At 49.8% G+C, this 27,655-nt stretch overlaps 1 protein-coding gene across 2 annotated transcripts; it reads right to left on the reverse strand.

The window, feature by feature from the left end:
• Positions 1-3,306: 3,306 nt before the first annotated feature.
• On the reverse strand, positions 3,307-27,361 carry LOC144950205 (claudin-7-like). Of its 2 annotated transcripts, XM_078880280.1 has the most exons (8): positions 27,135-27,361; positions 23,062-23,085; positions 22,408-22,635; positions 12,002-12,166; positions 9,870-9,951; positions 7,755-7,865; positions 5,083-5,203; positions 3,307-4,017 (listed from the first exon to the last, which is right to left on the reverse strand). In XM_078880280.1, exons 1-8 carry the CDS (start codon positions 27,148-27,150, stop codon positions 3,784-3,786), a joined length of 981 nt encoding a protein of 326 aa, XP_078736406.1. In that variant the 5' UTR covers positions 27,151-27,361; the 3' UTR covers positions 3,307-3,783. The 2 variants fall into 2 exon arrangements, with proteins under 2 accessions (XP_078736406.1, XP_078736407.1); XM_078880281.1 differs by lacking the exon at positions 23,062-23,085.
• Between the last annotated feature and the right edge of the window lie 294 nt (positions 27,362-27,655).

Genomic DNA, 27,655 nt, shown 5'->3' on the forward strand with positions numbered 1-27,655 from the left:
TGCACGTGTGTGTGTGCACGTGTGTGTGTACGTGTGTGTGTACGTGTGTGTGTGTACGTGTGTGTGCACGTGTGTGTGTGCACGTGTGTGTGTACACGTGTGTGTGTACGTGTGTATACACGTGTGTGTGTGTACGGGTGTGTGTGTGTATGTGTCAGTGTGTGTATCTATGTGTGTGTCTGTGCGTGTGTCTGTGTGCACGGGTGTGTGGCGGTTAGCGCGTTGCGCTATGAACTCGGCGACACGGGTTCGATTCCCGCTCACGGTCAACACCAGTGCCGGTTATCTGAACCGGTCCTGGGCCTCCCCTAGGTCGACTCAGCCTCAAATGAGTACCTGGTGCGGTGTGTAAACATCGCCACTGGGGAGACAAAGGCGGTCGGGCGTGGTACTGGCCACCCACCCCCTCGTGTGCCGTTCTGGCCTTCATAGGTGCTCGCTAACAGCACTTGCCACAACAGTCTGTTAAGGCTATACGGGGGATCTTTGTCTTTGTAAATGCACGTACACACGGTATACATTCTTTGGACATTTAATGTTCCTAATAGAATACAGTGCATTAATCATTTCACATTTATCATGGGTTCGCAAAAATCACTCGTTGGAATTTGAGCACGAATCGCAATAAACCTATAGCAGCAATAAATGTTTTAACGTGATTTATCCGGGAGCCCTTGGGTAAGAGGAGTTCTTTGGACTCGGTGACTCAATTGTGTGGTCACAAAGTCTAAAATTATACTCGCTACGTTTTATTTTATTATTGCAATTATTCGTGTTACTGCTCATGAGCAAACATGGGAGGCGAGTGCCAGGAATTCACAGCAGCCCAGAGCTCGCGCACTCAACGCGGTCACTCGGGGGGTCGCGACTCACCAACCGTGTTGTGCACGCGTTGTTGAAAATACAAATTATATAGTTCCCCAGAATTCTCTATCAGCATCCTCCTACTCTCTCCCAGTGTCCCTTACTCTATCACAGGATTTCCTACTCTCTTCGACTGTCCCCTACTCTTTCCCAGAGCTCCCAATTATCTCTCAGCACCGTCCTACTCTCTCCCAGTGTTGACTACTTCCTCCCGGGATGCACTACATTCTCTCAGCACCCTTCCACTTGCTCTCATGTTCTCAACTCTCTCCCAGTGTCCCCTACTCCCTCCCAGGATATCCGAGTCTCTATTGGCACCTTCTTACTCTCTCCCAGTGTTCCCTCCTCTCTCCCAGTGCCCCCCCCCCCCCGCTCTCCAAAGATGTCCTACTCTCTCTCAGCACCCTCATAACCGAAATGGGGACTATTTTTTCAGAGCCCCAAAAAATAGTCGACAATTTTAACCCTCATTTTTCTGAAGCTGGTGACCTTTTTGATAATGTATTGGGAGTCACATCTGCTCATGCATTTTCCTACGCCCCTGTCCAAATATTAAACAAATTTAGTTTCCAGCCTATCCACGAAAGTAGTGTTCTGAAACAACTGTCCTACCTCAAAGGGTCCTCCTCTACCGGAGCGGATAGTATTCCCGTCTTTGCTCTGCTAACTGTTGGTCACCTAATATACAAACCTATAGCCCATATTTGCAACCTGTCCATAAAAAAAGCATCAGTACCTCTAGAATGGAAACATTCCTATGTTCGTCCACTTCACAAATGGGGCCCTAAAGATGATCCAAATAACTACCGACCTATCTCAATTTTGTTCCCGTTGATGAAAATTTTTTACAAAATTATGGAACTAGCAAATTAGCAGTTTCCTCTCCGACAACAATCTATTACATCGAAACCAATTTGGGTTCCAAAAAAAATACAGCACCACATCTGCTGCATTAGACTCTCTGAATCACATTTACAGTCGCCTTGATAATAAGCAGTACTGCGCCAGTCTTTTTCTTGACTTGTCCAAAGCCTTTGATGCAGTCGACCACAACACCCTGCTTAGTAAACTAAGTTGCCTCCGTTTCTCCAAACACGCAGTGGAATGGTTAAAAAATTACCTCTCTTCTCGCACCCAAACTGTACTCATAGATGGTTGGAGGTCAAACAGTGTCAAGATAACAAAAGGGGTTCCACAGGGTTCCATCCTCGGCCCCCACTTGTTCTCTCTTCATTTCAATGACTTGGCCACTGACCTGGATCATTCCAGGGTAAATCTGTTTGCAGATGCCACGGTACTGATTACTGCTGGCCGCTCTCCCGATGACGTGATTGCTAAGCTTCAGGGTGATTTCAACAAACTACAACATCAGCTAGTTGCTCTTAAACTAGTCCTGAAAACCTCCAAAACCAAAGTGCTATTCTTCTCACCAGGACTAAAGCAGGAAGTTATTTTTCCCCAATTATATTCCTTAAATAATCATCAAATAAAGCAAGTTAAGATCTATAAGTATCTTGGGGTCATCTTTGATTCAAAACTGAATTTTCAAGATCACATTGATTATATTGGTAAAAAGACAACATTTTAAATTCGTTTTCTGTATCGACACAAGCACTGCTTCCCCCCTATGTTCCGCTTGGAATTGATTAAAGCTACCATACTGCCTCTACTTGATTACTGTGACATCGTATATAAATCAGCCCCAAGCACTGTACTGAAGAAGCTTGACTCAATTTATCACTCGGCCTTAAGATTTGCATTGAACTGCCCATATAAGGAACCCACCACTGCGATCTCTACATTGGATTAAACTTAACTTCTCTTAATGATCGACGGCTTGTGCATCAGATCGTATTTATTCACGATGTACTTACAAAAAAATCAGCAGACTACCTGCTGGATCTCCTCACTGTTTCAAAGAACAAATGTGACCTCAGGTCTTCGCTCATTTACCAACTTCACATTCCTCATTGCCGTACAAATACTGGAGGAAGGGCCTTTGCTATTGATGCCCCCAGGGTCTGGAAAGCTATCGCCAATAAACTGCAACTTGGATCACTACCTGTGAGATCTTCACTCAAAACTGCACTAGAGGAGTTGTACAACCCTAGCTGCCACTGCTATTCAGAATGGCCTGAAATCAAATGTATTGTTCCGGATGACCACTGCAAAGTATGATCTTGAGTTTTATTATAGTGTGCTGATCTTTAAAGGTGTATTGATTTTTTTTATACTGCTACTGATATGGAGTGACTCATGCTGCCAGCTATGGCTACAGGGTGTGGTCGTACATGTTATGTATATCGTTTATTGTTAAATTTGAATCACAGTTCCTATGCTCACTGTCACGTTGTTTTTAAAGCTTTATTTTGGTGATTTTGAAAACGTTTTGGTTGAGCCATGTTTGTTTGTTGTAGTACAGAGTTAGCCTGATAACTTTAATCTAAAATGTCTTATGGTTGTTATTGTTTGACTTACATCGCACTGTGATTTTGCACACAGCATTGAAATACGGTGCTTTTTCTGGAAGACTTTGCTGATTTTTCCTGGATTTTTCTGTTGCGTGTCGTCACTTTAAGATGTTTCTTGTTCATGGTTTTGTTCGTTGCGGTTGCACCCGAGTTTAGAGCCGCATGGCTCACAGGGCTATGCCTAATACATGAAACTGAATACTCTCTCCCAGTGTCCCCTACTCCCTCCCAGAATATGCTACTCTCTCTATCAGCACCTGTATACTCTCTCCCAGTGTTCACCTACTCCCTCCCAGGATGTCCTACTCACTGTCAGCACCATATAACTCTCTCCCAGCGTCCCCTAATCTCTACCAGGATGTCCTACCTACTCTCCCTCATCAACCTCCGACTCTCTCTATGGATCCCTGACACTCTCTTCCAGGGGGACCCGCTTTCTTCCCCCATCTCAAACGTAGGCGTTGCGTCCATAGCTCATGACGCTTCCCCGCCGAGCCTCGTCAGAGCTGTCTCCAGGGCCCCCAACTCTATCCACATCCAGGAGGGCAGCGTCTGACACGCGACGCCCGGCCGCCCCGTTCCAGACCACCGCCGTGGGCCCCACTGCGGCCTCCGTTGAGAAGTAGCTCACTTTGCGGAGGTCGGGGGCGATGCCTCCGATGGAGAAGGCGCTGTCCTTGAGCTGACGCAGGGGGAGAGACACGGGGAGAGACGCGGGGAGAGACGCGGGGTGAGACGCGGGGAGAGACGCGGGGAGAGACGCGGGGTGAGACGCGGGGAGAGACGCGGGGAGAGACGCGGGGAGAGACGCGGGGAGAGACGCGGGGAGAGACGCGGGGAGAGACGCGGGGAGAGACGCGGGGACATTCCATGAATCAAAACATGTTTAACCCAGATAATTATCCCTTGAGATGGGATACCTCATTTACAGGGGGGTTCAGATGGGAACATGGCAAAGACAAGATGGCTAAGTCTAGAGCTGGTGCTGAGTCTAGAGCTGGTGCTGAGTCTAGAGCTGGTGCTGAGTCTAGAGCTGGTGCTGAGTCTAGAGCTGGTGCTGAGTCTAGAGCTGGTGCTGAGTCTAGAGCTGGTGCTGAGTCTAGAGCTGGTGCCGAGTCTAGAGCTAGTGCTGAGTCTAGAGCTAGTGCTGAGTCTAGAGCTGGTGCTGAGTCTAGAGCTAGTGCTGAGTCTAGAGCTAGTGCTAAGTCTAGAGCTGGTGCTGAGTCTAGAGCTGGTGCTGAGTCTAGAGCTGGTGCTGAGTCTAGTGCTGAGTCTAGAGCTAGTGCTGAGTCTAGAGCTGGTGCTGAGTCTAGAGCTAGTGCTGAGTCTAGAGCTGGTGCCGAGTCTAGAGCTGGTGCTGAGTCTAGAGCTAGTGCCGAGTCTAGAGCTGGTGCTGAGTCTAGAGCTGGTGCTGAGTCTAGAGCTAGTGCTGAGTCTAGAGCTGAGTCTAGAGCTGAGTCTAGAGCTGAGTCTAGAGCTGGTGCTGAGTCTAGAGCTGAGTCTAGAGCTGGTGCTGAGTCTAGAGCTAGTGCTGAGTCTAGAGCTGGTGCTGAGTCTAGAGCTGGTGCCGAGTCTAGAGCTGAGTCTAGAGCTGGTGCTGAGTCTAGAGCTGGTGCTGAGTCTAGTGCTGAGTCTAGAGCTGGTGCTGAGTCTAGTGCTGAGTCTAGAGCTGGTGCTGAGTCTAGAGCTGGTGCTGAGTCTAGAGCTAGTGCTGGTAGTGATGATGACGATGGCTACTGCTGGGCACCTGCTGCTGCTGCTGGTGCTGCTGCTGTGTGTTGTGAGTGAGGGCCGAGTAGACGGAGGCTTTGTCGTTCATGAACTCGGTGGGCGCGGTGCTGTAGCGGGGCTGCTGCTGCCGGGCCATGCTGTGCGCCACACACACACACACAACAAAGACAAAGATCCCCCGTGTAGCCTTTAGCAGATGATAGGGGAAGTGCTGTTAGCGAGAAGCACCTATGAAGGCTGGCACGGTATACGAGGGGGTGGGTGGCCAGCACCATGTCCGGCCGCCTTTGTTTCTCCAGTGGCGATGTTAACACACCGCACCAGGTACTCATTTGAGGCTGAGTCGACCTAAGGGAGGCCAAGGAGCCGTTCAGTTAATCATCGCTGGTGTTGGTCGCCGCGAGTGGGAAACGAACTCGTGTCGCCGCATTTGTGGCGCAATGCGTCAGCCACTCCGCTTGCCAGCGCCAGCAGTGCTGCCCGCAAGGCGTACAGGGCATCTCGTCCTCCATCCGCTGCCTCTGGAGGAATCTTGCGCGAGCCTCCCACGCCAGATCAGGAGTTGCCTCTGGCAACTCCCTCACTCACCGTGCCTCCTCCACGTGCTCCCGCCTCAAAATGGCGCCCCTCGGCACGGGAGGTCCTCCGATGGCAAAATGGCGCCCATCATGTGCGTGGTCCTCCATTCGGAGCCCCCTGCACCCGCCGTCCCCCGCCTCGCGTCGGCCAGCACCCCTCTCCACATGGCGGTTTCCTGCCATGCTGCTTGGTCGGCGCTTGACCACGGGAAATCTCGGCCGCTCTCCCCGTCGACGTGCGGCTTCTACTTTCTCTCCATCGATGCGCAGCCCCCGTTTTCTCCTTCGACGTGCAACCGCTCTCTCTCTGTCGACGCTGTTCCGCTGCCGCCACCTGGCGTAGCACTCTAGCCATCGACGCTCGGCTGATCACTTTTTCCTCGACGTGCTGCTTCTCTCCTCGGTCGACACCCAGACGCTCTCTCTCTCTCTCCGTCGACATGCAGCAACTCTCTCTGGCAACGACGACAATAGCGACGACAAGACCCAATCCCAGAGCTCTCGCTCTCCGTTGTTGATATCCCCCCCGGCGCGGCCAGGGCGGAGCCAAGCCGAAGGAGGGGAGCCTGCGTGGACCTCTAGAGGGTTCAAGAGGCTTCCTCACGAGGTCTATCGTGACCCTTGCCCCAGTTCCTTCGTCTTGCCGGCACACCCCCGTATATGCTCAGCGGCGTGTGCGCTAAGTGCCCACCTGCAGTTGGTGCTGCTAAATATACAGCAGCAGGCGATGCCTGCTGCTGTATATTTAGAGTTTGTGTGTCTCTCTCTCATCATCATCATCACGGTGGCTAGGAGATGTTAACTCTCTCGCCTGGTATACACGAGGTCGTGGGTTCGATACCGACCCTGACGATGCCTGCTGCTGTATATTTGGAGTTTGCGTGTCTCTCTCTCTCCCCTTGGTCGTGTGGATTTTTCTCCGGGTCCTTCGGGTTTTCCCTCCACATTCAGAATCGACATCACGACGTTGAGACTTCAGAACATTTGGCTCCTGCTATAAATGTCCACGCGATGATCAGCCACTTTGGTTGAGCTGTCACTTGTGATAGGAAGGTCGCTTCTGACAACGATCTACATCGCTCAGTGGGGCCCTACCTGGCAACATACAAAAGCTGCCGTCACAGTTGTGTAGAGGCGTAAAGTTCTCTACAGTTGTGTCCATTTGCGGGGAGCGGTGGCATAGTGGTCAGCGCACTGCGCTACAAACCCAGCGACCCGAGTCGATTCCTGCTCGTGGCCGCCAACACCAGTGACGAATACCTTAAGCGGTCCTTGGCCTCCCCTAGGTCGACTCAGCCTCAAATGAGTAGCTGGTGTGGTGTGTAAACATCGCCACTGGAGAGACTAAAGCGGCCGGGCGTGGTGCTGGCCACCCACCCCCTTCGTGTGTGCGGTGCCGGCCGTCGTCTGTTAAGGCTATAGGCGGGATCCTTGTCTGGATGTTGGTGATGGTGATGATGTTGATGATGCAGGTGATGGTGCTGATATTGGTGGTGATGATGGTATTGCAATTGGTTGGGGTGATGGTATTGCAATTGATTGGGGTGATGTTGGTGGTGGTGCACGTGGTGATCGTTGTGGTGATGGTAGTGATAGCGGTCATAATGGTGGTGATGGTGTTGATATTGGTCGGGTTGATGGTGGTGATAGTGATGGTGATGGTGGTGATGGTCTTGATATTGGTCGTAGTGGTGTTGATGATGGTAGTGATGATGGCGGTGATGGTGGTGATGGTGGTGAGGGTGGTAGTGGAGTTGTTGGTTATGGCGGTGATGGTGGTGATGGTGATGGTGGTGATGGTGATGGTGGTGGTAATGGTAGTGGTGGTGATGGTGGTGATGGTGGTGTCGGGGTGTCAGGGGAAGGATTCCCACCAATAGATGGGTTAGTGGGTGGGGTGATCGAGGAGATATAAGGAGAGAACGGGCGGGAAGAAGGGGCCTTTGGCGGGAACGAGATTGGGACGGCTGGGGACAGGTGTGAATGGAAGAAAAGGAATAAAGGACGAGACCCCTGCAATCTCGTGTCGGCTCCCCTTTACAGTGGTAATGGTGGTAATGGTGGTGGTGGTGATGGTGGTGATGATGGTGATGGTGGCGATGACCCTCACTTGTGAGTGTCGTCCTTCACCCCGTAGCAGGAGGAGCATTTGATGATGGCCCCGATGATGCAGAGGATGGAGGAGACCCACCCCAGGTAGAGGCACCATCCGTACTCGAATCTACTCGCCACCACCATCACCACCATCATCATTACGATCGTCAACATTAGAATCCTCATCAACATCGTCATGATCATCATCAACATCAGCAACATCATCAACATCGTTAACATTGTCATTATCATCAACATCATCAATATTGACATCATAAACACCGCCATCATCACAATAACCATCATCGTCATTAACAAAATCACGAGATCCATCAGCATCATCAACACCATCATCAACATCATCATCATTATCATGAGAACCATCATTAACATCATCAACATCATCATGAGAACTATCATCGTCATCATCAACATCATCATCAGCATCATTATCACGATAACCATCATCAACATCATCATGAGAACCATCATCATCATCATAAGAAACATTAAGCGTAGAGAAGGGAGAGAATGACCATGGCCAAGAAAACCTGAAGCTTCGTGCGGAGCGACAGACCAGGTAGCTTCCACACAGCGTTACGCAACCGATAAAAAGATAATGTCACTCGGCTGATTCGGAGTGAGACCTCTGCTGCTGGACCGGAGCCGGTCATGAGCACACTGCCCAGGTATGGGAAATTCTCCACTCTCTCCACAACTGCTCCAAGGCCTATACTCACTCACTCACACACTCACTTACACTCACACACACTCACACTAACGCACACTCACTGACTAATTCACACTCACACCCACTCACTCACACTCACTTATACTCATTCACACTTACACTTACTGACTAATTCACACTCACACCCACCCACTCACTCAAACTCATTCACACTTACTCACACTTACTGACGAATTCACACTCACTCACTCACAATTACTCACACTCACTCACTGACTAGTCACACTCACCCACTGACTAATTCACACTGAGTCACTCATACTCCGAGGACCCGGGGCTAGATCATACGCACTCCACACCGCAAGGCTACCCAAGTCAGGAATCTCACTCAGGGCCCTCCCGTTGTGAGGCACAGGGGACACCACTGCGTCGCTACCACCACAACCACCACCACACCGCTACCACCACCAGCACACCACTACCACCACCACTACACCACTACCACCACCACCACACCGCTACCACCACCACCACTACCACCACCACACCACTACCACCACCACACCGCTACCACCACCACCACCACCACACCGTTACCACCACAACCACCCGGCTACCACCACCACCACCACCACACCGCTGCCACCACCACCACACCGCTGCCACCACCACCACCCGGCTACCACCACCACCACCACACCGCTACCACCACCACCACCACACCGCTACCACCACCACTACAGCGCTACCACCACCACCACACCGCTACCACCACTACACCACTACCACTACCACTACACCGCTACCACCACCACTACACCGCTGCCACCACCACTACAACCACCACCACACCGCTGCCACCACCACCACACCGCTACTACCACCACCACCCGGCTACCACCACCACCACCACACCGCTACCACCACCACTACACCACTACCACCACCACTACACCACCACCACCACACCGCTACCACCACAACCACCACTACACCGCTACCACCACCGCTACACCACTACCACCACCACCACACCGCTACCACCACCACCACACCACTACCACCACCACTACACCACTACCACCACCACTACACCACTACCACCACCACTACACCACTACCACCACCACTACACCACTACCACCACCACCACACCACTACCACCACCACTACACCACTACCACCACCACACCACTACCACCACCACTACACCACTACCACCACCACTACACCACTACCACCACCACTACACCACTACCACCACCACTACACCGCTACCACTACAACCACCACTGCACCGTTACCACCACCACTGCACCACCACCACTATACCGCTGCCACCACCACTACACCGCTGCCACCACCACTACACCGCAACCACCACCACTACACCGCAACCACCACCACTACACCGCTACCACCAGGGTGCCGCCCCCTCACCGGGTGCCCAAGAGGTTGGGGTTGTAGAAGTCCAAGGTGATGCGGTGGGCGTAGAACGAGAGTGCAACCATCGAGCTCATGCCTGGGGGGGCAGTGGGGGGGGGGGCAGGGGGGGATAAGTCAACAGTGGAAAGGGCCAAGGGGTGGCCGATGTGGCCGCCAGTACTGGCGTGTCTGGTAGTATCTGTGTGTCTGGTAGTGTCTGTGTGTCTGGTAGTATCTGTGTGTCTGGTAGTATCTGTGTGTCTGGTAGTATCTGTGTGTCTGGTAGTATCTGTGTGTCTGGTAGTGTCTGTGTGTCTGGTAGTATCTGTGTGTCTGGTAGTATCTGTGTGTCTGGTAGTATTTGTGTGTCTGGTAGTATCCGTGTGTCTGGTAGTATCTGTGTGTCTGGTAGTATCTGTGTGTCTGGTAGTATCTGTGTGTCTGGTAGTATTTGTGTGTCTGGTAGTATCCGTGTGTCTGGTAGTATTTGTGTGTCTGGTAGTATCTGTGTGTCTGGTAGTATCTGCGTGTCTGGTAGTATCTGTGTGTCTGGTAGTATCCGTGTGTCTGGTAGTATCTGTGTGTCTGGTAGTATCTGTGTGTCTGGTAGTATCTGTGTGTATGGTAGTGTCTGCGTGTCTGGTAGTATCTGTGTGTCTGGTAGTATCTGTGTGTATGGTAGTGTCTGCGTGTCTGGTAGTATCTGTGTGTCTGGTAGTGTCTGTGTGTCTGGTAGTATCTGTGTGTCTGGTAGTATCTGCGTGTCTGGTAGTATCTGTGTGTCTGGTAGTATCCGTGTGTCTGGTAGTATCTGTGTGTCTGGTAGTATCTGTGTGTATGGTAGTGTCTGCGTGTCTGGTAGTATCTGTGTGTCTGGTAGTGTCTGTGTGTCTGGTAGTATCTGTGTGTCTGGTAGTATCTGTGTGTCTGGTAGTATCTGTGTGTCTGGTAGTATCCGTGTGTCTGGTAGTATCTGTGTGTCTGGTAGTATCTGTGTGTCTGGTAGTATCTGTGTGTCTGGTAGTATCTGCGTGTCTGGTAGTATCTGTGTGTCTGGTAGTATCTGTGTGTCTGGTAGTATCCGTGTGTCTGGTAGTATCTGTGTGTCTGGTAGTATCTGTGTGTCTGGTAGTATCTGTGTGTCTGGTAGTTACCGTGTGTCTGGTAGTATCCGTGTGTCTGGTAGTATCCGTGTGTCTGGTAGTATCTGTGTGTCTGGTAGTATCTGTGTGTCTGGTAGTATCTGTGTGTCTGGTAGTATCTGCATGTCCGGTAGTATCCGTGTGTCTGGTAGTATCCGTGTGTCTGGTAGTATCTGTGTGTCTGGTAGTATCCGTGTGTCTGGTAGTATCCGTGTGTCTGGTAGTATCTGTGTGTCTGGTAGTATCTGCGTGTCTGGTAGTATCTGTGTGTCTGGTAGTATCTGTGTGTCTGGTAGTATCTGTGTGTCTGGTAGTATCTGTGTGTCTGGTAGTATCTGCGTGTCTGGTAGTATCTGCGTGTCTGGTAGTATCTGTGTGTCTGGTAGTATCTGTGTGTCTGGTAGTATCTGTGTGTCTGGTAGTATCTGTGTGTCTGGTAGTATCTGTGTGTCTGGTAGTATCTGTGTGTCTGGTAGTATCCGTGTGTCTGGTAGTGTCTGTGTGTCTGGTAGTATCTGTGTGTCTGGTAGTATCTGTGTGTCCGGTAGTATCCGCGTGTCCGGTAGTATCTGTGTGTCTGGTAGTATCTGCGTGTCTGGTAGTATCCGTGTGTCTGGTAGTATCTGTGTGTCTGGTAGTATCTGTGTGTCTGGTAGTATCTGTGTGTCTGGTAGTATCTGCGTGTCCGGTAGTATATGTGCGTCTGGTAGTATCTGCGTGTCTGGTAGTATCTGCGTGTCTGGTAGTATCTGCGTGTCTGGTAGTATCTGCGTGTCTGGTAGTATCTGTGTGTCTGGTAGTATCTGCGTGTCTGGTAGTATCTGCGTGTCCGGTAGTACCAGTGTGGTTGCTAGTACTGGCGTCTCCAGTAGTACTGACGTGTCCAGTAGTCCCAACATGTCCTGTGGTACTGGCGTGGTTGCTAATACCAGTGTGTCAAGTCGTACCGACGTGTCCAATGGTAGCACCGGTCTATCTGGTGGTATTTCCGGCGTGCCCTCTCACCCGCGAGCAGGTACAGGGCCCCTGCTGAGGCCACGATCCGCGCCTTCAGCCGCCAGTTGGAGCCCCCGAAGCGCGAGCACTTGGTGCCCAGCAGCGCCAGCACCGTGCCCAGGTGGCCCAGCACCAGCGACAGCACCATCAGGGCCTGGCACACCTTCAGGTGCACTGCGGGCAAACGCGGTGGACGACAACAATGGGCCGGTGATGGCGGTGGTGGTGGAAGATGGCGACAGCGTTGTAGCAGCGGGCTGCAGTCCCGCGTCGCTCCCGCTGTTTATCTACTACTAGCGGGAAGTACCCGGCGTTACCCGGGGGAAAAACACGTTTCAAAACTTCTCTTAAAAACATAAAATATACATATACAAATACGGAGCTATTGCGGAAGCCTGGCATGCCATTTGTCCGTCAACAAAATTATAAGAGGCTTGCAGAAGTCTAAAAAGTTATAGAAAGTGGGGGTAAATATTTGATCTCAAAGGTTTCCAAAAATTGTCGACCCTCCCCCCCCCCCCCTGAAAAACTATTTTTACCCCTGCGTCGGCATATATACGTACACACCTTACATACAATAGAGTGAGTTGTATCTAGTGACTCTAGAGTAGTGTCTGGCTCTACAGTAGTATCTACTTACTCTATAGTAGTATCTACTGACTCTACAGTAGTATCTACTTACTCTATAGTAGTGTAGGACTTGAAAAATGGCGCGCCACGCGTTCTCTTGCGCTGTTGCTATGCAAGAGAGCAGTGTACAGTGGGGGGGTATTTGAGGACGATGTTATACTGGTAGGAACGAAGTGGACCAGACACCAATAGATGATATCGTTCGTCCGTTTGTCCGTCCGTCCGTCCATCCGTCCGTCCGTGTAGCAACATCGCCCCCTACTGCAAACACTTGGCATGACCCTACAAAAACCTTTAGACTCAGTGACGCTATCCTGGCTAAACAAGTGTAACATTCCCTTATAATTCCCTCAGATAGCTTTTAATTAAAACATTTAAATTAATGAGGCTTTCCTGGCTAAACACGTGTAACATTCCCTTATAATTCCCTGAGATAGCTTTTAATTAAAACTTTGAAATTAAATAAAAAAACTCACAGCGCCCTAAAGCCTACAGCTAGGCCTAAAGCCTAGAACTAGGCCTGAAACTCTCCCTTCGTATCGTACCCCCGCGTGTGTGAAAGGGAGTTAATGTTTCACAATGTTACATTCCCTGATTTTTTTAAATAGAAACATTTAAATTTAAAGCTTTTACATTAATAATTATAACATTTAAATTATACATTAATAATTAAAACATTTAAATTAAAAATTAACTCACAGCGACCTAAAGCCTACAGCTAGGCCTAAAGCCTAGAAATAGGCCTCAAAGTCTTCCTTCGTATCGTCCGATTAGGTGTAGCAACATCGCCCCCTACTGCAAACACTTGGCAGGACCCTACAAAAACCTACAGTGGGGCTTTCCTGGCTAAACAAGTGTAATAATACATTACGTTTATATTCTTTGGTTATTCGTTCCTACCAGCCCACCCGGCAGGGTCCTGTTTGTTGTTGAGGCGTGAGGGAGATGCCGGTAAGAGGCATAACAGGTGTTAAGGGTAACCGGGGATACAGGCCGGTGATTGGTTAAGAGGGTGAGTGCTTAATGACTGGCGTCGCTCAGGCGGGAATAACAAGGCCACGTGAGGCTGGGGGCCTGATGGCGAGGGGTAAAGCGGGGGGTGAGATAATTAATAGGGACTGATTGGTGTGGATATAAAAGGATAGCGTAACGTAGAGACGGGAGTCTTGGTGGAAGCTGGAGTGATGGTGGCCAGTGATAGAGAGAGCAGAGAGTACGGTAACAGTGATAGAGAGAGCAGAGAGTACGGTAACAGTGATAGAGAGAGCAGAGAGTACGGTAACGGTGATAGAGAGAGCAGAGAGTACGGTAATTGTGATAGAGAGAGAAAAGAATAGGGTAGAAGAGAAGCGTACGGACCTTGGGAGAGACGGAGAGAGAGTGGAGCGGAATCGCGGAGCGAATCGGGGAGACAGGGAGTGTCGTTAATGACGGACGGAGACACGGAGCGGTGAGGATGAGGAGGTGAACTCTAAGTGTGAATAAAGCGAACGGAAAGACAACCCGAGTACGAGTCCTACAGTAGTATCTACTGATTCTACAGTAGTATCTACTGACTCTATAGGAGTATCTACTGACTCTACAGTAGTATCTACTGACTCTACAGTAGTATCTACTGACTCTATAGGAGTATCTACTGACTCTATAGTAGTATCTACTGACTCTACAGTAGTATCTACTGACTCTATAGTAGTATCTATTGACTCTACAGTAGTATCTACTGACTCTATAGGAGTATCTACTGACTCTACAGTAGTATCTACTTACTCTATAGTAGTATCTACTTACTCTATAGGAGTATCTACTGACTCTATAGGAGTATGTACTGACTCTACAGTAGTATCTACTTACTCTATAGTATTATCTACTTACTCTATCGTAGTATCTACTGACTCTACAGTAGTATCTACTGACTCTACAGTAGTATCTACTGACTCTATAAGAGTATCTACTGACTCTATAGGAGTATCTACTGACTCTATAGGAGTATCTACTGACTCTACAGTAGTATCTACTGACTCTACAGTAGTATCTACTGACTCTATAGGAGTATCTACTGACTCTATAGTAGTATCTACTGACTCTACAGTAGTATCTACTGACTCTATAGTAGTATCTATTGACTCTACAGTAGTATCTACTGACTCTATAGGAGTATCTACTGACTCTACAGTAGTATCTACTTACTCTATAGTAGTATCTACTTACTCTATAGGAGTATCTACTGACTCTATAGGAGTATCTACTGACTCTACAGTAGTATCTACTGACTCTACAGTAGTATCTACTGACTCTATAGGAGTATCTACTGACTCTATAGTAGTATCTACTGACTCTATAGTAGTATCTACTGACTCTATAGGAGTATCTACTGACTCTACAGTAGTATCTACTTACTCTATAGTAGTATCTACTTACTCTATAGGAGTATCTACTGACTCTATAGGAGTATGTACTGACTCTACAGTAGTATCTACTTACTCTATAGGAGTATCTACTGACTCTACAGTAGTATGTACTGACTCTATAGGAGTATCTACTGACTCTATAGGAGTATCTACTGACTCTACAGTAGTATCTACTGACTCTATAGGAGTATCTACTGACTCTATAGCAGTATCTACTGACTCTATAGGAGTATCTACTGACTCTACAGTAGTATCTACTGACTCTACAGTAGTATCTACTGACTCTATAGCAGTATCTACTGACTCTATAGGAGTATCTACTGACTCTATAGGAGTATCTACTGACTCTATAGGAGTATCTACTGACTCTATAGGAGTATCTACTGACTCTATAGGAGTATCTACTGACTCTATAGCAGTATCTACTGACTCTACAGTAGTATCTACTGACTCTATAGGAGTATCTACTGACTCTATAGCAGTATCTACTGACTCTATAGGAGTATCTACTTACTCTACAGTAGTATCTACTGACTCTACAGTAGTATCTACTGACTCTATAGGAGTATCTACTGACTCTATAGCATTATCTACTGACTCTACAGTAGTATCTACTGACTCTACAGTAGTATCTACTGACTCTATAGGAGTATCTACTGACTCTATAGCAGTATCTACTGACTCTATAGGAGTATCTACTTACTCTACAGTAGTATCTACTGACTCTACAGTAGTATCTACTTACTCTATAGTAGTATCTACTTATTCTATAGGAGTATCTACTGACTCTATAGGAGTATCTACTGACTCTATAGGAGTATCTACTTACTCTATAGGAGTATCTACTGACTCTACAATAGTATCTACTGACTCTATAGGAGTATCTACTGACTCTACAGTAGTATCTACTGACTCTACAGTAGTATCTACTGACTCTACAGTAGTATCTACTGACTCTATAGGAGTATCTACTGACTCTATAGGAGTATCTACTGACTCTATAGGAGTATCTACTGACTCTATAGGAGTATCTACTGACTCTATAGCAGTATCTACTGACTCTATAGGAGTATCTACTGACTCTATAGGAGTATCTACTGACTCTATAGGAGTATCTACTGACTCTACAGTAGTATCTACTGACTCTATAGGAGTATCTACTGACTCTATAGCAGTATCTACTGACTCTATAGGAGTATCTACTGACTCTATAGGAGTATCTACTGACTCTATAGGAGTATCTACTGACTCTATAGGAGTATCTACTGACTCTATAGCAGTATCTACTGACTCTATAGGAGTATCTACTGACTCTATAGGAGTATCTACTGACTCTATAGGAGTATCTACTGACTCTATAGCAGTATCTACTGACTCTACAGTAGTATCTACTGACTCTATAGGAGTATCTACTGACTCTATAGGAGTATCTACTGACTCTATAGTAGTATCTACTGACTCTACAGTAGTATCTACTGACTCTATAGGAGTATCTACTGACTCTATAGGAGTATCTACTGACTCTAAAGTAGTATCTACTGACTCTATAGGAGTATCTACTGACTCTACAGTAGTATCTACTGACTCTATAGGAGTATCTACTGACTCTATAGTAGTATCTACTGACTCTACAGTAGTATCTACTGACTCTATAGTAGTATCTATTGACTCTACAGTAGTATCTACTGACTCTATAGGAGTATCTACTGACTCTACAGTAGTATCTACTTACTCTATAGTAGTATCTACTTACTCTATAGGAGTATCTACTGACTCTATAGGAGTATGTACTGACTCTACAGTAGTATCTACTTACTCTATAGTATTATCTACTTACTCTATCGTAGTATCTACTGACTCTACAGTAGTATCTACTGACTCTACAGTAGTATCTACTGACTCTATAAGAGTATCTACTGACTCTATAGGAGTATCTACTGACTCTATAGGAGTATCTACTGACTCTACAGTAGTATCTACTGACTCTACAGTAGTATCTACTGACTCTATAGGAGTATCTACTGACTCTATAGTAGTATCTACTGACTCTACAGTAGTATCTACTGACTCTATAGTAGTATCTATTGACTCTACAGTAGTATCTACTGACTCTATAGGAGTATCTACTGACTCTACAGTAGTATCTACTTACTCTATAGTAGTATCTACTTACTCTATAGGAGTATCTACTGACTCTATAGGAGTATCTACTGACTCTACAGTAGTATCTACTGACTCTACAGTAGTATCTACTGACTCTATAGGAGTATCTACTGACTCTATAGTAGTATCTACTGACTCTATAGTAGTATCTACTGACTCTATAGGAGTATCTACTGACTCTACAGTAGTATCTACTTACTCTATAGTAGTATCTACTTACTCTATAGGAGTATCTACTGACTCTATAGGAGTATGTACTGACTCTACAGTAGTATCTACTTACTCTATAGGAGTATCTACTGACTCTACAGTAGTATGTACTGACTCTATAGGAGTATCTACTGACTCTATAGGAGTATCTACTGACTCTACAGTAGTATCTACTGACTCTATAGGAGTATCTACTGACTCTATAGCAGTATCTACTGACTCTATAGGAGTATCTACTGACTCTACAGTAGTATCTACTGACTCTACAGTAGTATCTACTGACTCTATAGCAGTATCTACTGACTCTATAGGAGTATCTACTGACTCTATAGGAGTATCTACTGACTCTATAGGAGTATCTACTGACTCTATAGGAGTATCTACTGACTCTATAGGAGTATCTACTGACTCTATAGCAGTATCTACTGACTCTACAGTAGTATCTACTGACTCTATAGGAGTATCTACTGACTCTATAGCAGTATCTACTGACTCTATAGGAGTATCTACTTACTCTACAGTAGTATCTACTGACTCTACAGTAGTATCTACTGACTCTATAGGAGTATCTACTGACTCTATAGCATTATCTACTGACTCTACAGTAGTATCTACTGACTCTACAGTAGTATCTACTGACTCTATAGGAGTATCTACTGACTCTATAGCAGTATCTACTGACTCTATAGGAGTATCTACTTACTCTACAGTAGTATCTACTGACTCTACAGTAGTATCTACTTACTCTATAGTAGTATCTACTTATTCTATAGGAGTATCTACTGACTCTATAGGAGTATCTACTGACTCTATAGGAGTATCTACTTACTCTATAGGAGTATCTACTGACTCTACAATAGTATCTACTGACTCTATAGGAGTATCTACTGACTCTACAGTAGTATCTACTGACTCTACAGTAGTATCTACTGACTCTACAGTAGTATCTACTGACTCTATAGGAGTATCTACTGACTCTATAGGAGTATCTACTGACTCTATAGGAGTATCTACTGACTCTATAGGAGTATCTACTGACTCTATAGCAGTATCTACTGACTCTATAGGAGTATCTACTGACTCTATAGGAGTATCTACTGACTCTATAGGAGTATCTACTGACTCTACAGTAGTATCTACTGACTCTATAGGAGTATCTACTGACTCTATAGCAGTATCTACTGACTCTATAGGAGTATCTACTGACTCTATAGGAGTATCTACTGACTCTATAGGAGTATCTACTGACTCTATAGGAGTATCTACTGACTCTATAGCAGTATCTACTGACTCTATAGGAGTATCTACTGACTCTATAGGAGTATCTACTGACTCTATAGGAGTATCTACTGACTCTATAGCAGTATCTACTGACTCTACAGTAGTATCTACTGACTCTATAGGAGTATCTACTGACTCTATAGGAGTATCTACTGACTCTATAGTAGTATCTACTGACTCTACAGTAGTATCTACTGACTCTATAGGAGTATCTACTGACTCTATAGGAGTATCTACTGACTCTAAAGTAGTATCTACTGACTCTATAGGAGTATCTACTGACTCTACAGTAGTATCTACTGACTCTACAGTAGTATCTACTTACTCTATAGTAGTATCTACTTACTCTATAGGAGTATCTACTGACTCTATAGGAGTATCTACTGACTCTATAGGAGTATCTACTGACTCTATAGGAGTATCTGCCGTCTTCGCGATCAACGTCAGAGACTGCATCATCACCGTGGTTGCAGATGCGGTCAAGGCCGCTGTTCACAGGTCAACCTTCAACCAGCTATTTCCTCTGACCTCTCTTTGGATCTTCACATCCACCCTTTCCCATTTGCCTCGGCCTACTCAACTCATGCTCCATTACCAACAAATCAGCCCTCATTCAGGATAACATCACTGACCACCACATCGACATTTTGCTTATTACTGAGACCTGGTGCAGGCCAGACTCCCCGCCAGCCATCTCTTTGGAAGCCGTGCCCCCGGGATACAAGGTTCTTCACAAACCTCGCGCAACTAACCAGCGGGGTGGTGGCTTATCGGTCGTCTACAATGCTGACTTGAGAATTAAAGAGCTATATCTACCGATGGCTCCCACCACCTTTGAGGTCCAGTCCGTGTCGCTCACGACTAACACCGAGTGCTTTTCCCTCATTTCCATCTATCGCCCTTCAGATGGCAGCATCGCTACCTTCTTAAACGAGCTTTCCGAATTTGTTTACCTCATTCCTAACCCATCTCACAGGCTCATGCTTACTGGAGATTTTAACTACCCCGGAAATACTCCAGCCTCCATTGATAGCCCCCTCGAGTCAACCTTGGCCTGCCATAACCTGGTCATCACCAACTCAGGCCCCACCAGAGCTTCCTCAAAAAATGTTGAGCGTATGTTCCACCTGGTTCTGGAACCTGACCTGGATCATCGCATCTCTCCACTAGGAGTTTTCCAAACTGGTTACTCCGACCACCACCTCATCCTATTTTCCCTCCAAATTCCCAAGCCAATCACCATGAAAACCACCTGCCACTCCCGTAATATCAAGGGTATCAAGTTTTCCACTCTACAGCACCTCCTCGCAAATTTGCCTTCAATGTTATCCCCATCATCCGATCTGACCTAAGGGCGGCGCTGGACAGGCTGGAACCATTCAAACCACGAAGCACGCGGTAGCCTTCCCACGACACTCACTGCCTCTCAAGAGACATCATCCTTGATAAGCGAATCAGGAGGCACCTTGAAAGGATCGCGTCCCGCAGTGGTCTTCCTGCTGATCGAGTTGCCTACACAGCTGCCTGCAGGAAAACCAACGAACTTATCCTTGCCTCACGTTCCTCCTACATTGCAGAAAGCATCAAAACAGCTACCGGAAACCCACGCATCCTTTGGAAAACCCTCAAGGATCTTCTACATCCTGGTAGCAACATGGTGCCTCACCTTAGCAATTCCCTGGCCTCATTCAAACCTGTCACCTCTTTCAAAACTTACTTCACCAACAAGCTGATGACCATCGCAAACTCCTGCACGTCTTCGCTCACATCGCACCCAACGTACCCTTCTCCGTTTTTCTGAAATAGTAAGCACTCGCCCAAACACCTTTCTAACCACGATCAAGCCGGTGTCTACAAAAGACGTTTTCTCTTTAATTAAATCACTTCACATGAAGCCATCTCCACTCGATGTCCTCCCAGGTTCCTTGTTTAAGCAATGTGCTCCGGAACTCGCCATCATGATCAGGAACATCGCAAATGCCTCCTTCTCTACGGGGTGTTTTCCATCCAACCTCAAATCTGGCCTGGTTTCCCCCCTGTTAAAGAAACCAAGTATCGTCCCAATACTAATCTCTCGAATCTTTCTAAACTCCTCGAAAGACACGTCCTCGCCCAAATCAAACCCCGTATCACCTCCCCCCCAAACTACTGCTCCTTCCAATCAGCTCACCGTCAAAACTACTCCACAGAAACAGCACTCGCCAGAGTCCTCGATGACATTTGAATGATTATTGACTCTGGATCCATCGTTGCTCTTGTACGTCTGGACATTTAATCGGCCTTTGACACCGTTAACCACTCGCTCCTTACTTCCCTCCTGAAATACGACTTCGGTATGTATATGTGGCTCAGCACTCAAGTGGATACTGTCATACCTTAATGATCGGCAATCCTCACATAACACTTCCGCTGAAACAGAAGCGTCGTGTGGCGTCCCCCAGGGCTCCGTCCTCGGTCCCTTGCTGTTCACGGTCTACACTTCCCCGATCGGCCGCCTCATCGCAAGCTTCGGTGTCAAGCACCACTCATATGCGGATCACACTATTCTGTTCACCGCCATCAATTCCCCCAATGCGTCTGGATTTGAGAGGCTCTCGGAATGCACCACTGCCCTGCAACAGTGGTTCTCCGCACACAACCTTGCCCTCAATCCTTCAAAGTCAGTGGCCATCATGTCAGGTACCAGGCAACGTCTCGACTCATCAGCACTCCCAACACACAGACACATCTTTGGTCACAGCATCAGGTTCACCAATCACTTCAGCTACCTCGGTGTCATCCTAGATTCAACTTTATCCTTCGATCGCCAAACCAATAAAATCATCAATTCCTGTAACTTTCACCTGAAGGCTCTCAGACACCTACGTCATCTCATCTCCACCAACTCCGTCCTAGTCCGTTCCTCCTCTGACATCCTCAAACAACTTCAAAGACTTCAAAACGATCTGGCACGCGTCGTCGTTGGCCGCACCCATCCCCGTCTCGACTCACTCGCCTCTCTCCGTGCCCTCAACTGGCTACCCATCGCCAGCAGAGTCACGTACAAGATCGCCTGCCTCTGCCACCACGCCTTCACATCTGCCTGCCCACCGTACCTCTCTTCATTACTGACTTGCAGCATGGCACACGGCAGATGCCTTCGCAGTGCGACTCACGACCTCCTCTCGATACCAAGATCCAGGACGGTCACGTCTATGCGCCGCTTCTCGGTGGCTGCCTCAACAGTCTGGAACGGCATCCCTCGGCACATTCGCAGCATCACCTCCATCGTCTCCTTCAAGAGACACTTAAAAACTGACCTCTACAACCACGTGCTTTCGAGTGACTCTTAGCTTGGCTCCGCGTCCCTGAGTTGCGGTCATTACGTCCGCAAATTTGCGCGCGTTACAAATTGCATTATTATTATGATGATGGTGGTCATGGTGTTGGTGGTGGTGGGGATGGTGGTGGTGATGATGGCAATGGTGGTAATGATGGCGACGATGATGGTGATGATGGCAATGGTGGTGGTGATGGTGATGATGGCAATGGTGGTGGTGATGGTGATGATGGCAATGGTGGTGGTGGTGATGGTGATGATGGCACACCTTGACACCCCCCCCCTCCTAGCACCCCCCCCCACCCCCTCCTAGCCCCCCCCCCTCCTAGCAACCCCCCCCACCCCCTCCTAGCCCCCCCCTCCTAGCCCCCCCCCACCCCCTCCTAGCACCCCCCCCCACTCACGCGGCATCCCCATCGTGGTGAAGAATCGCTTGCACGTGAGGGTTCCCATGGCGTTCCCGGCGCACGTCTTCCAAAGGCCCTGGTAGATCCAGGAGGCGATGATGACGGACGCGCCGCGAGACGTCGTCTTCCACTCATTGCACACCGTGCTCACCACGAGGCCCACCAACCCCAGGAAGCACAGCATCAAGCCCAGCACCTCGCTCCCCATCGAGCCCATGCCTGGCGCTGGCACGGGTAGGGGATGGTGGCACGGGCAGGGAGGTGGCACGGGTAGGGGAGGAGGTGGTGGCACGGGTAGGGGAGGAGGTGGTGGCACGGGTATGGGAGGTGGCACGGGTAGGGGATGGTGGCACGGGCAGGGAGGTGGCACGGGTAGGGGAGGAGGTGGTGGCACGGGTAGGGGAGGGAGGAGGTAGTAGGTGAAGGAGGAGGTGGTAGGGGAGGGGAGGGAGGAGGTGGCACGGGTAAGGGAGGTGGCACGGGTAGGGAGGTGGCACGGGTAGGGGCAGGCGGCACAGGTATAGGAGGTGGCACGGGTTTGGAAGGGAGGTGGCACGGGTATGGGAGGGAGGAGGTGGCACGGGTATGGGAGGTGGCACGGGTAGTGGAGGTGGCACGGGTAGTGGAGGTGGCACGGGTAGGCGTGTGTACCTGTGTATGCAGCTGTGTGTACACCTGCGTGTGTATTAGTGTGTGTTGTAGTGTATGTGTGTAGTGTGCAGTGTGTGTGTGTGTGTGTAGTGTGTGTAGTGTGTGTGTGTAGTGTGTGTGTAGTGTGTGTTGCATAGTATGTGTGTAGTGTATGTGTGTAGTGTGTGTGTGTAGTGTGTGTGTGTAGTGTGTGTATTAGTGTGTGTTGCATAGTATGTGTGTAGTGTATGTGTGTAGTGTGTGTGTGTAGTGTGCAGTGTGTGTGTGTGTAGTGTGTGTGTGTAGTGTGTGTGTAGTGTGTGTAGTGTGTGTGTAGTGTGTTTGTAGTGTGTATAGTGTGTATAGTGTATGTGTGTTGTGTGTGTGTAGTGTGCAGTGTGTGTGTAGTGTGTGCGGGGGAAATGACAATTAAACAAGGTTCACAGTCACAGGGTATCACTCGTACAATCATCATTCATGTTCGGATTAGAAGTCCTCGTAGTGATCTGACCAAATCTGTGCCGTGAGACCCTCCACCACCCGACACGGCCACGCGGTGCACAGACGTTCGACGGAGCGTCGACTGTGACCGTGACAGCCTCACCATGTTCTATCCACTGCTGAATGAAGATCAGGGTGACGATGATGTCTCCACGCAGCGCGTGCTCTCGAATCGTCGTGGTGGTGTGACCAGCACCACGCCCGGCCGCCTTTGTCTCCCCACTGTCGATGTTTACACGCCGCTTCGGGTACTCATTTGAGGCTGATCCGACCTAGGCGAGGCCCAGGACCCACTCAGATAATCGTCACCGGCGGTGTCGGTGGCCGTGATCGGCAAATCGAACTCGGGTCGCCGGGTTCGTAGCGCAGCGCGCTAACCGTTGCCCCACCGCTCCCCACAAACTTAACAGATACACAGATCACGCGTACAGCCTAGACAGAATGTTGGGGGCAAATGATGTTTTGCGAGAAGCAGCGACTATGAAGGCCGGCACGACACACGAGGGGGGATCGATGAAACGATCCATGGAATAGACTTGTCACCGCCAGAGGAACGTGGAAGTTCCTAACCACGAGTGTGCCCCCCACCCTCGTGGTTAAGAACTTCCACGCAGGGACTCTGCAGGGCTGTGAACGAAGCGATGAGCATCGATGGAGGAGATTGTTCTGATGCTCGTGAGCCTCTTGTGTGTGATGTAGTGTGTGATGTAGTGTGTGTGTAGAGTGTATGTAGTGTGTGTAGTGTGTGATGTAGTGTGTGTGATGTAGTGTGTGATGTAGTGTGTGTGATGTAGTGTGTGTGATGAATGAGGAGCGGTGGTGTAACGGTTAGCACGCTGCACTACGAACCCAGCGACCCGAGTTCGATTCGTGGTCACGGCCACCAACACCATCAGTGACGATTATCTGAACCGGTCTTGGGCCTCCCGTAGGTCGACTCAGCCTAAAATGAATACTTGGTGTGGTGTGTGAACTTCGCCACTGGGGAGACAAAGTCGGCCGGGCGTGGTGCTGGCCACCCACCCCCTCGTGTGCCGTGCTGTGAACGGTTCAGGCTATACGGGGCGGGGGGGGGTCTTTGTGTTTTTGTGTCAAGTGTGCGTGAATACTACTCGGGAGTATGTGTAGGACTCACCTTGCCTGGATCCGCGTCTCTCCGTCTCTCTCTCCCCTATTGCCCTCCACCCCTCTCTCACACCTCTCTCAATCTCTCACGCCTCTCTCCCTCCCCTCTATTCGCCCCCCCCACTCTCTCTTCTCCTCTTCCCTCTCCCTCGCGCCCTGCTCCACGCTCTCCGCGTTAACAGGTCACACACAAAGTACCTGTATAGACTGTATATATATAGACTGCCACCCACCGACTCACTCACCACTCACTCACTCACTGACTCACTCACCCACTCACTCACCCACTCACTCACCCACCGACTCATTCACTCAAACACCCACTCACTCGCTGACTCACTCACTCACCCACTCACCCACTCACTCACTCACCCACTCACTCACCCACTCACTCACCCACTCACTCACCCACCGACTCATTCACTCACTCACCCACCCACTCCACCACCGACTCACTCCCCATTCACTCACCCACTCACCCACTCACTCACCCCCTCACTCACCCACCGACTCACCCACTCACTCACCCACCGACTCACCCACTCACTCACCCATTCACTCACCCACTCACTCACCCACTCACTCACTCACCCACTCACTCACTCACTCACCCACTCACTCACCCACTCACTCACCCACTCACTCACCCACCGACTCACTCACTCACTCACCCACTCACTGACTCACTCACTCACCTTCACTCACCCATCTTCACTCACCCACCGACTCATTCACTGACTCACTCACCCACTCACTCACCCACTCACTTATCCACCGACTCGATCAGCCAGTCACTCACTCACCGAGCCACTCACACACCTACTTACCCACACACCCAAACACCCACTCACCTACTCACACACTCACTCAGTCACTCACTCATCCACCCAAACACCCACTCACCCACACACTCACCCACTCGCTCGCCCACTCATTCACTCACTCACACTGCAACTCACTCACACACTCACTCACTCGCTCACCCATTCAGTCACCCATACACTCACCCACCCACTTAGTCAGCCACCCACTCATCCACCCACTCATCCACCCACTCATCCACCCACTCATCCACCGAGTCACTCACCCAACCCACCCACACACCCACCCACTCATCCACCCACCCACACACCCACTCACACACTCACCCACTCACACACTCACCCACTCACACACTCACCCACTCACAAACTCACCCACTCACACACACACTCACCCACACACCCACCCACCAACACATCCACCAACACACCCACCCACCCACACCCACACACCCACCCACACACCCACCCACTCACCGCACTGCGGGTCACCTCACTGATCTGCTTGTGCCCTCGTCCTGCTCCGCTCTGGAATCCCCCCTCCCTCTCCCCTCCCCCCTCCCTCATTTCCCCCCTCCCCTCCCTCCCACCACCACCGCCTCCTCTCGCCCCCCGCCCCCCACCCCCAACCTCTTACAACAACAACAACCTCGTCTAGTTGCAGCAACGCGTTGCACTCTCTCTCTGTCGGTTACAACTTGTCACACTCGTGCTGTTTGTCGCTGGCCGTTGGGCGTTTTGGGTTGGGGAGGGCGTTGGGGCCTTTGGACCCCGCGCTCAGCACCCCGTGATTTATAAATAAATCAATAAACCCGGCCACGACGCCGACCGCTGCGGTTTATTGCGCCGTGACGAAGGCCTATTGCCAGAAACGTCGGCCATTGTGTACGGCACGATTTACATCTATCCCCTCCGGTTTATTTTGCTTCGTCGTTCCGCCCTAAACACATTCCTCCTGCGGAGGGAGCTGGTAGTGACGTTGGGTTGCTCGGTCAATGGCCTGCAGGGTTAACGGCGGCGTGGTGTATTCCGCAAATATGCCCGACTGTGAGGGCGGGCACAAGCCGGCGTGAGTAGGTTAAACGTTGAGTTTTATAAGGGCACCACGGGGTGACCAGCCTCTCCCCTCCCCACCTAGCCCCACCCCTCCCACCTAGCCCCACCCTCCCCACCCAGTTCCTCCTCACCCTCCCCACCCAGCCCCTCCCCAACCAGCCCCACCCTCCCCACCCAGCCCCTCCCCACTCTCCCCTTCCCACCCAGCCTCTCCCTCCCCACCCAGCCCCTCCCTGCACGACGGACACAATAATCCCCTGTGGGCTGGTGTAACCAGGAGGTTCCTAGCAGTAAGATGCCGTCGCTGTATTCTTCACACCGCTACCTGCACACGCCGTGGCAGCAGCGGTGGATGATGCGGATGACAGCTGACGCTGCACACACAGAACATTTAAACATTCTCAGCGAGCGGAGTGTCGACTCTGGTCATCCACAACAGAGGCCGTTAGAGTGCAGCGTGTCACCACGCAATGCCCCGGCCACAAACACGAAGCAGGAGACATCGCAGCGACGACGACGACGATGATGATGATGTTGGTGATGTCACACGATTCCGCTACTGCTTCTCACGCCGTAGTCTGCTGGACTGACCGTCTGAATGCGACATCGCAGTTGATGTGGAGTCGGGGAGCGGTGGCGCAGCGGTCAGCGCGCCGCGCTACGAATCCGGCGACCCGAGATCGATTCCCGCCCACGGCCACCACCAGCGGTGACAATAACCTGAACCGGGGTCATGGGCCTCCCCTAGGTCAACAAAGCAGTACCTGGCGCGGTGTGTAAACATCACCACTGGGGAGACAAAGGCGGCCGGGCGTGGTGCTCGCCACCCACCCCGTCGTGTGTCGTGCCGGCCCTCATAGGTGCTACTCGCTAACAGCACTCGCCCCAACACTGTCGCAGGCTGCACTAGAGAGGGGGGGGGGGTGGGGGTGTCTGTGTGCGATAGAAGTAGCAGAGCGCCTGGGTGTGACTTTGTCGCCGTGAGCTCCGCATCGACATCGAAGCCGCTCCGTCCCACCGCTCCCCGCGGCGGCGCTGGAAGCGAACGCGGCGCGCGACTCGTCTCGACTTCGGCTCCTTCCTCCCCCCCCCTCTCCCCCCTCTCCCCCCCT

This window comes from Lampetra fluviatilis, chromosome 56, assembly GCF_964198595.1.
Source record: "Lampetra fluviatilis chromosome 56, kcLamFluv1.1, whole genome shotgun sequence".
Taxonomy (NCBI): domain Eukaryota; kingdom Metazoa; phylum Chordata; class Hyperoartia; order Petromyzontiformes; family Petromyzontidae; genus Lampetra; species Lampetra fluviatilis.

Coding starts and splice junctions, on each gene's coding strand:
- LOC144950205 (XM_078880280.1), bottom strand. Junction 12,167..22,407: donor CACCACGATGGGGATGCCGC/GTGAGTGGGGGG, acceptor GTTTGCCCGCAG/TGCACCTGAAGGTGTGCCAG. Junction 9,952..12,001: donor GGCCCTGTACCTGCTCGCGG/GTGAGAGGGCAC, acceptor CTGCCCCCCCAG/GCATGAGCTCGATGGTTGCA.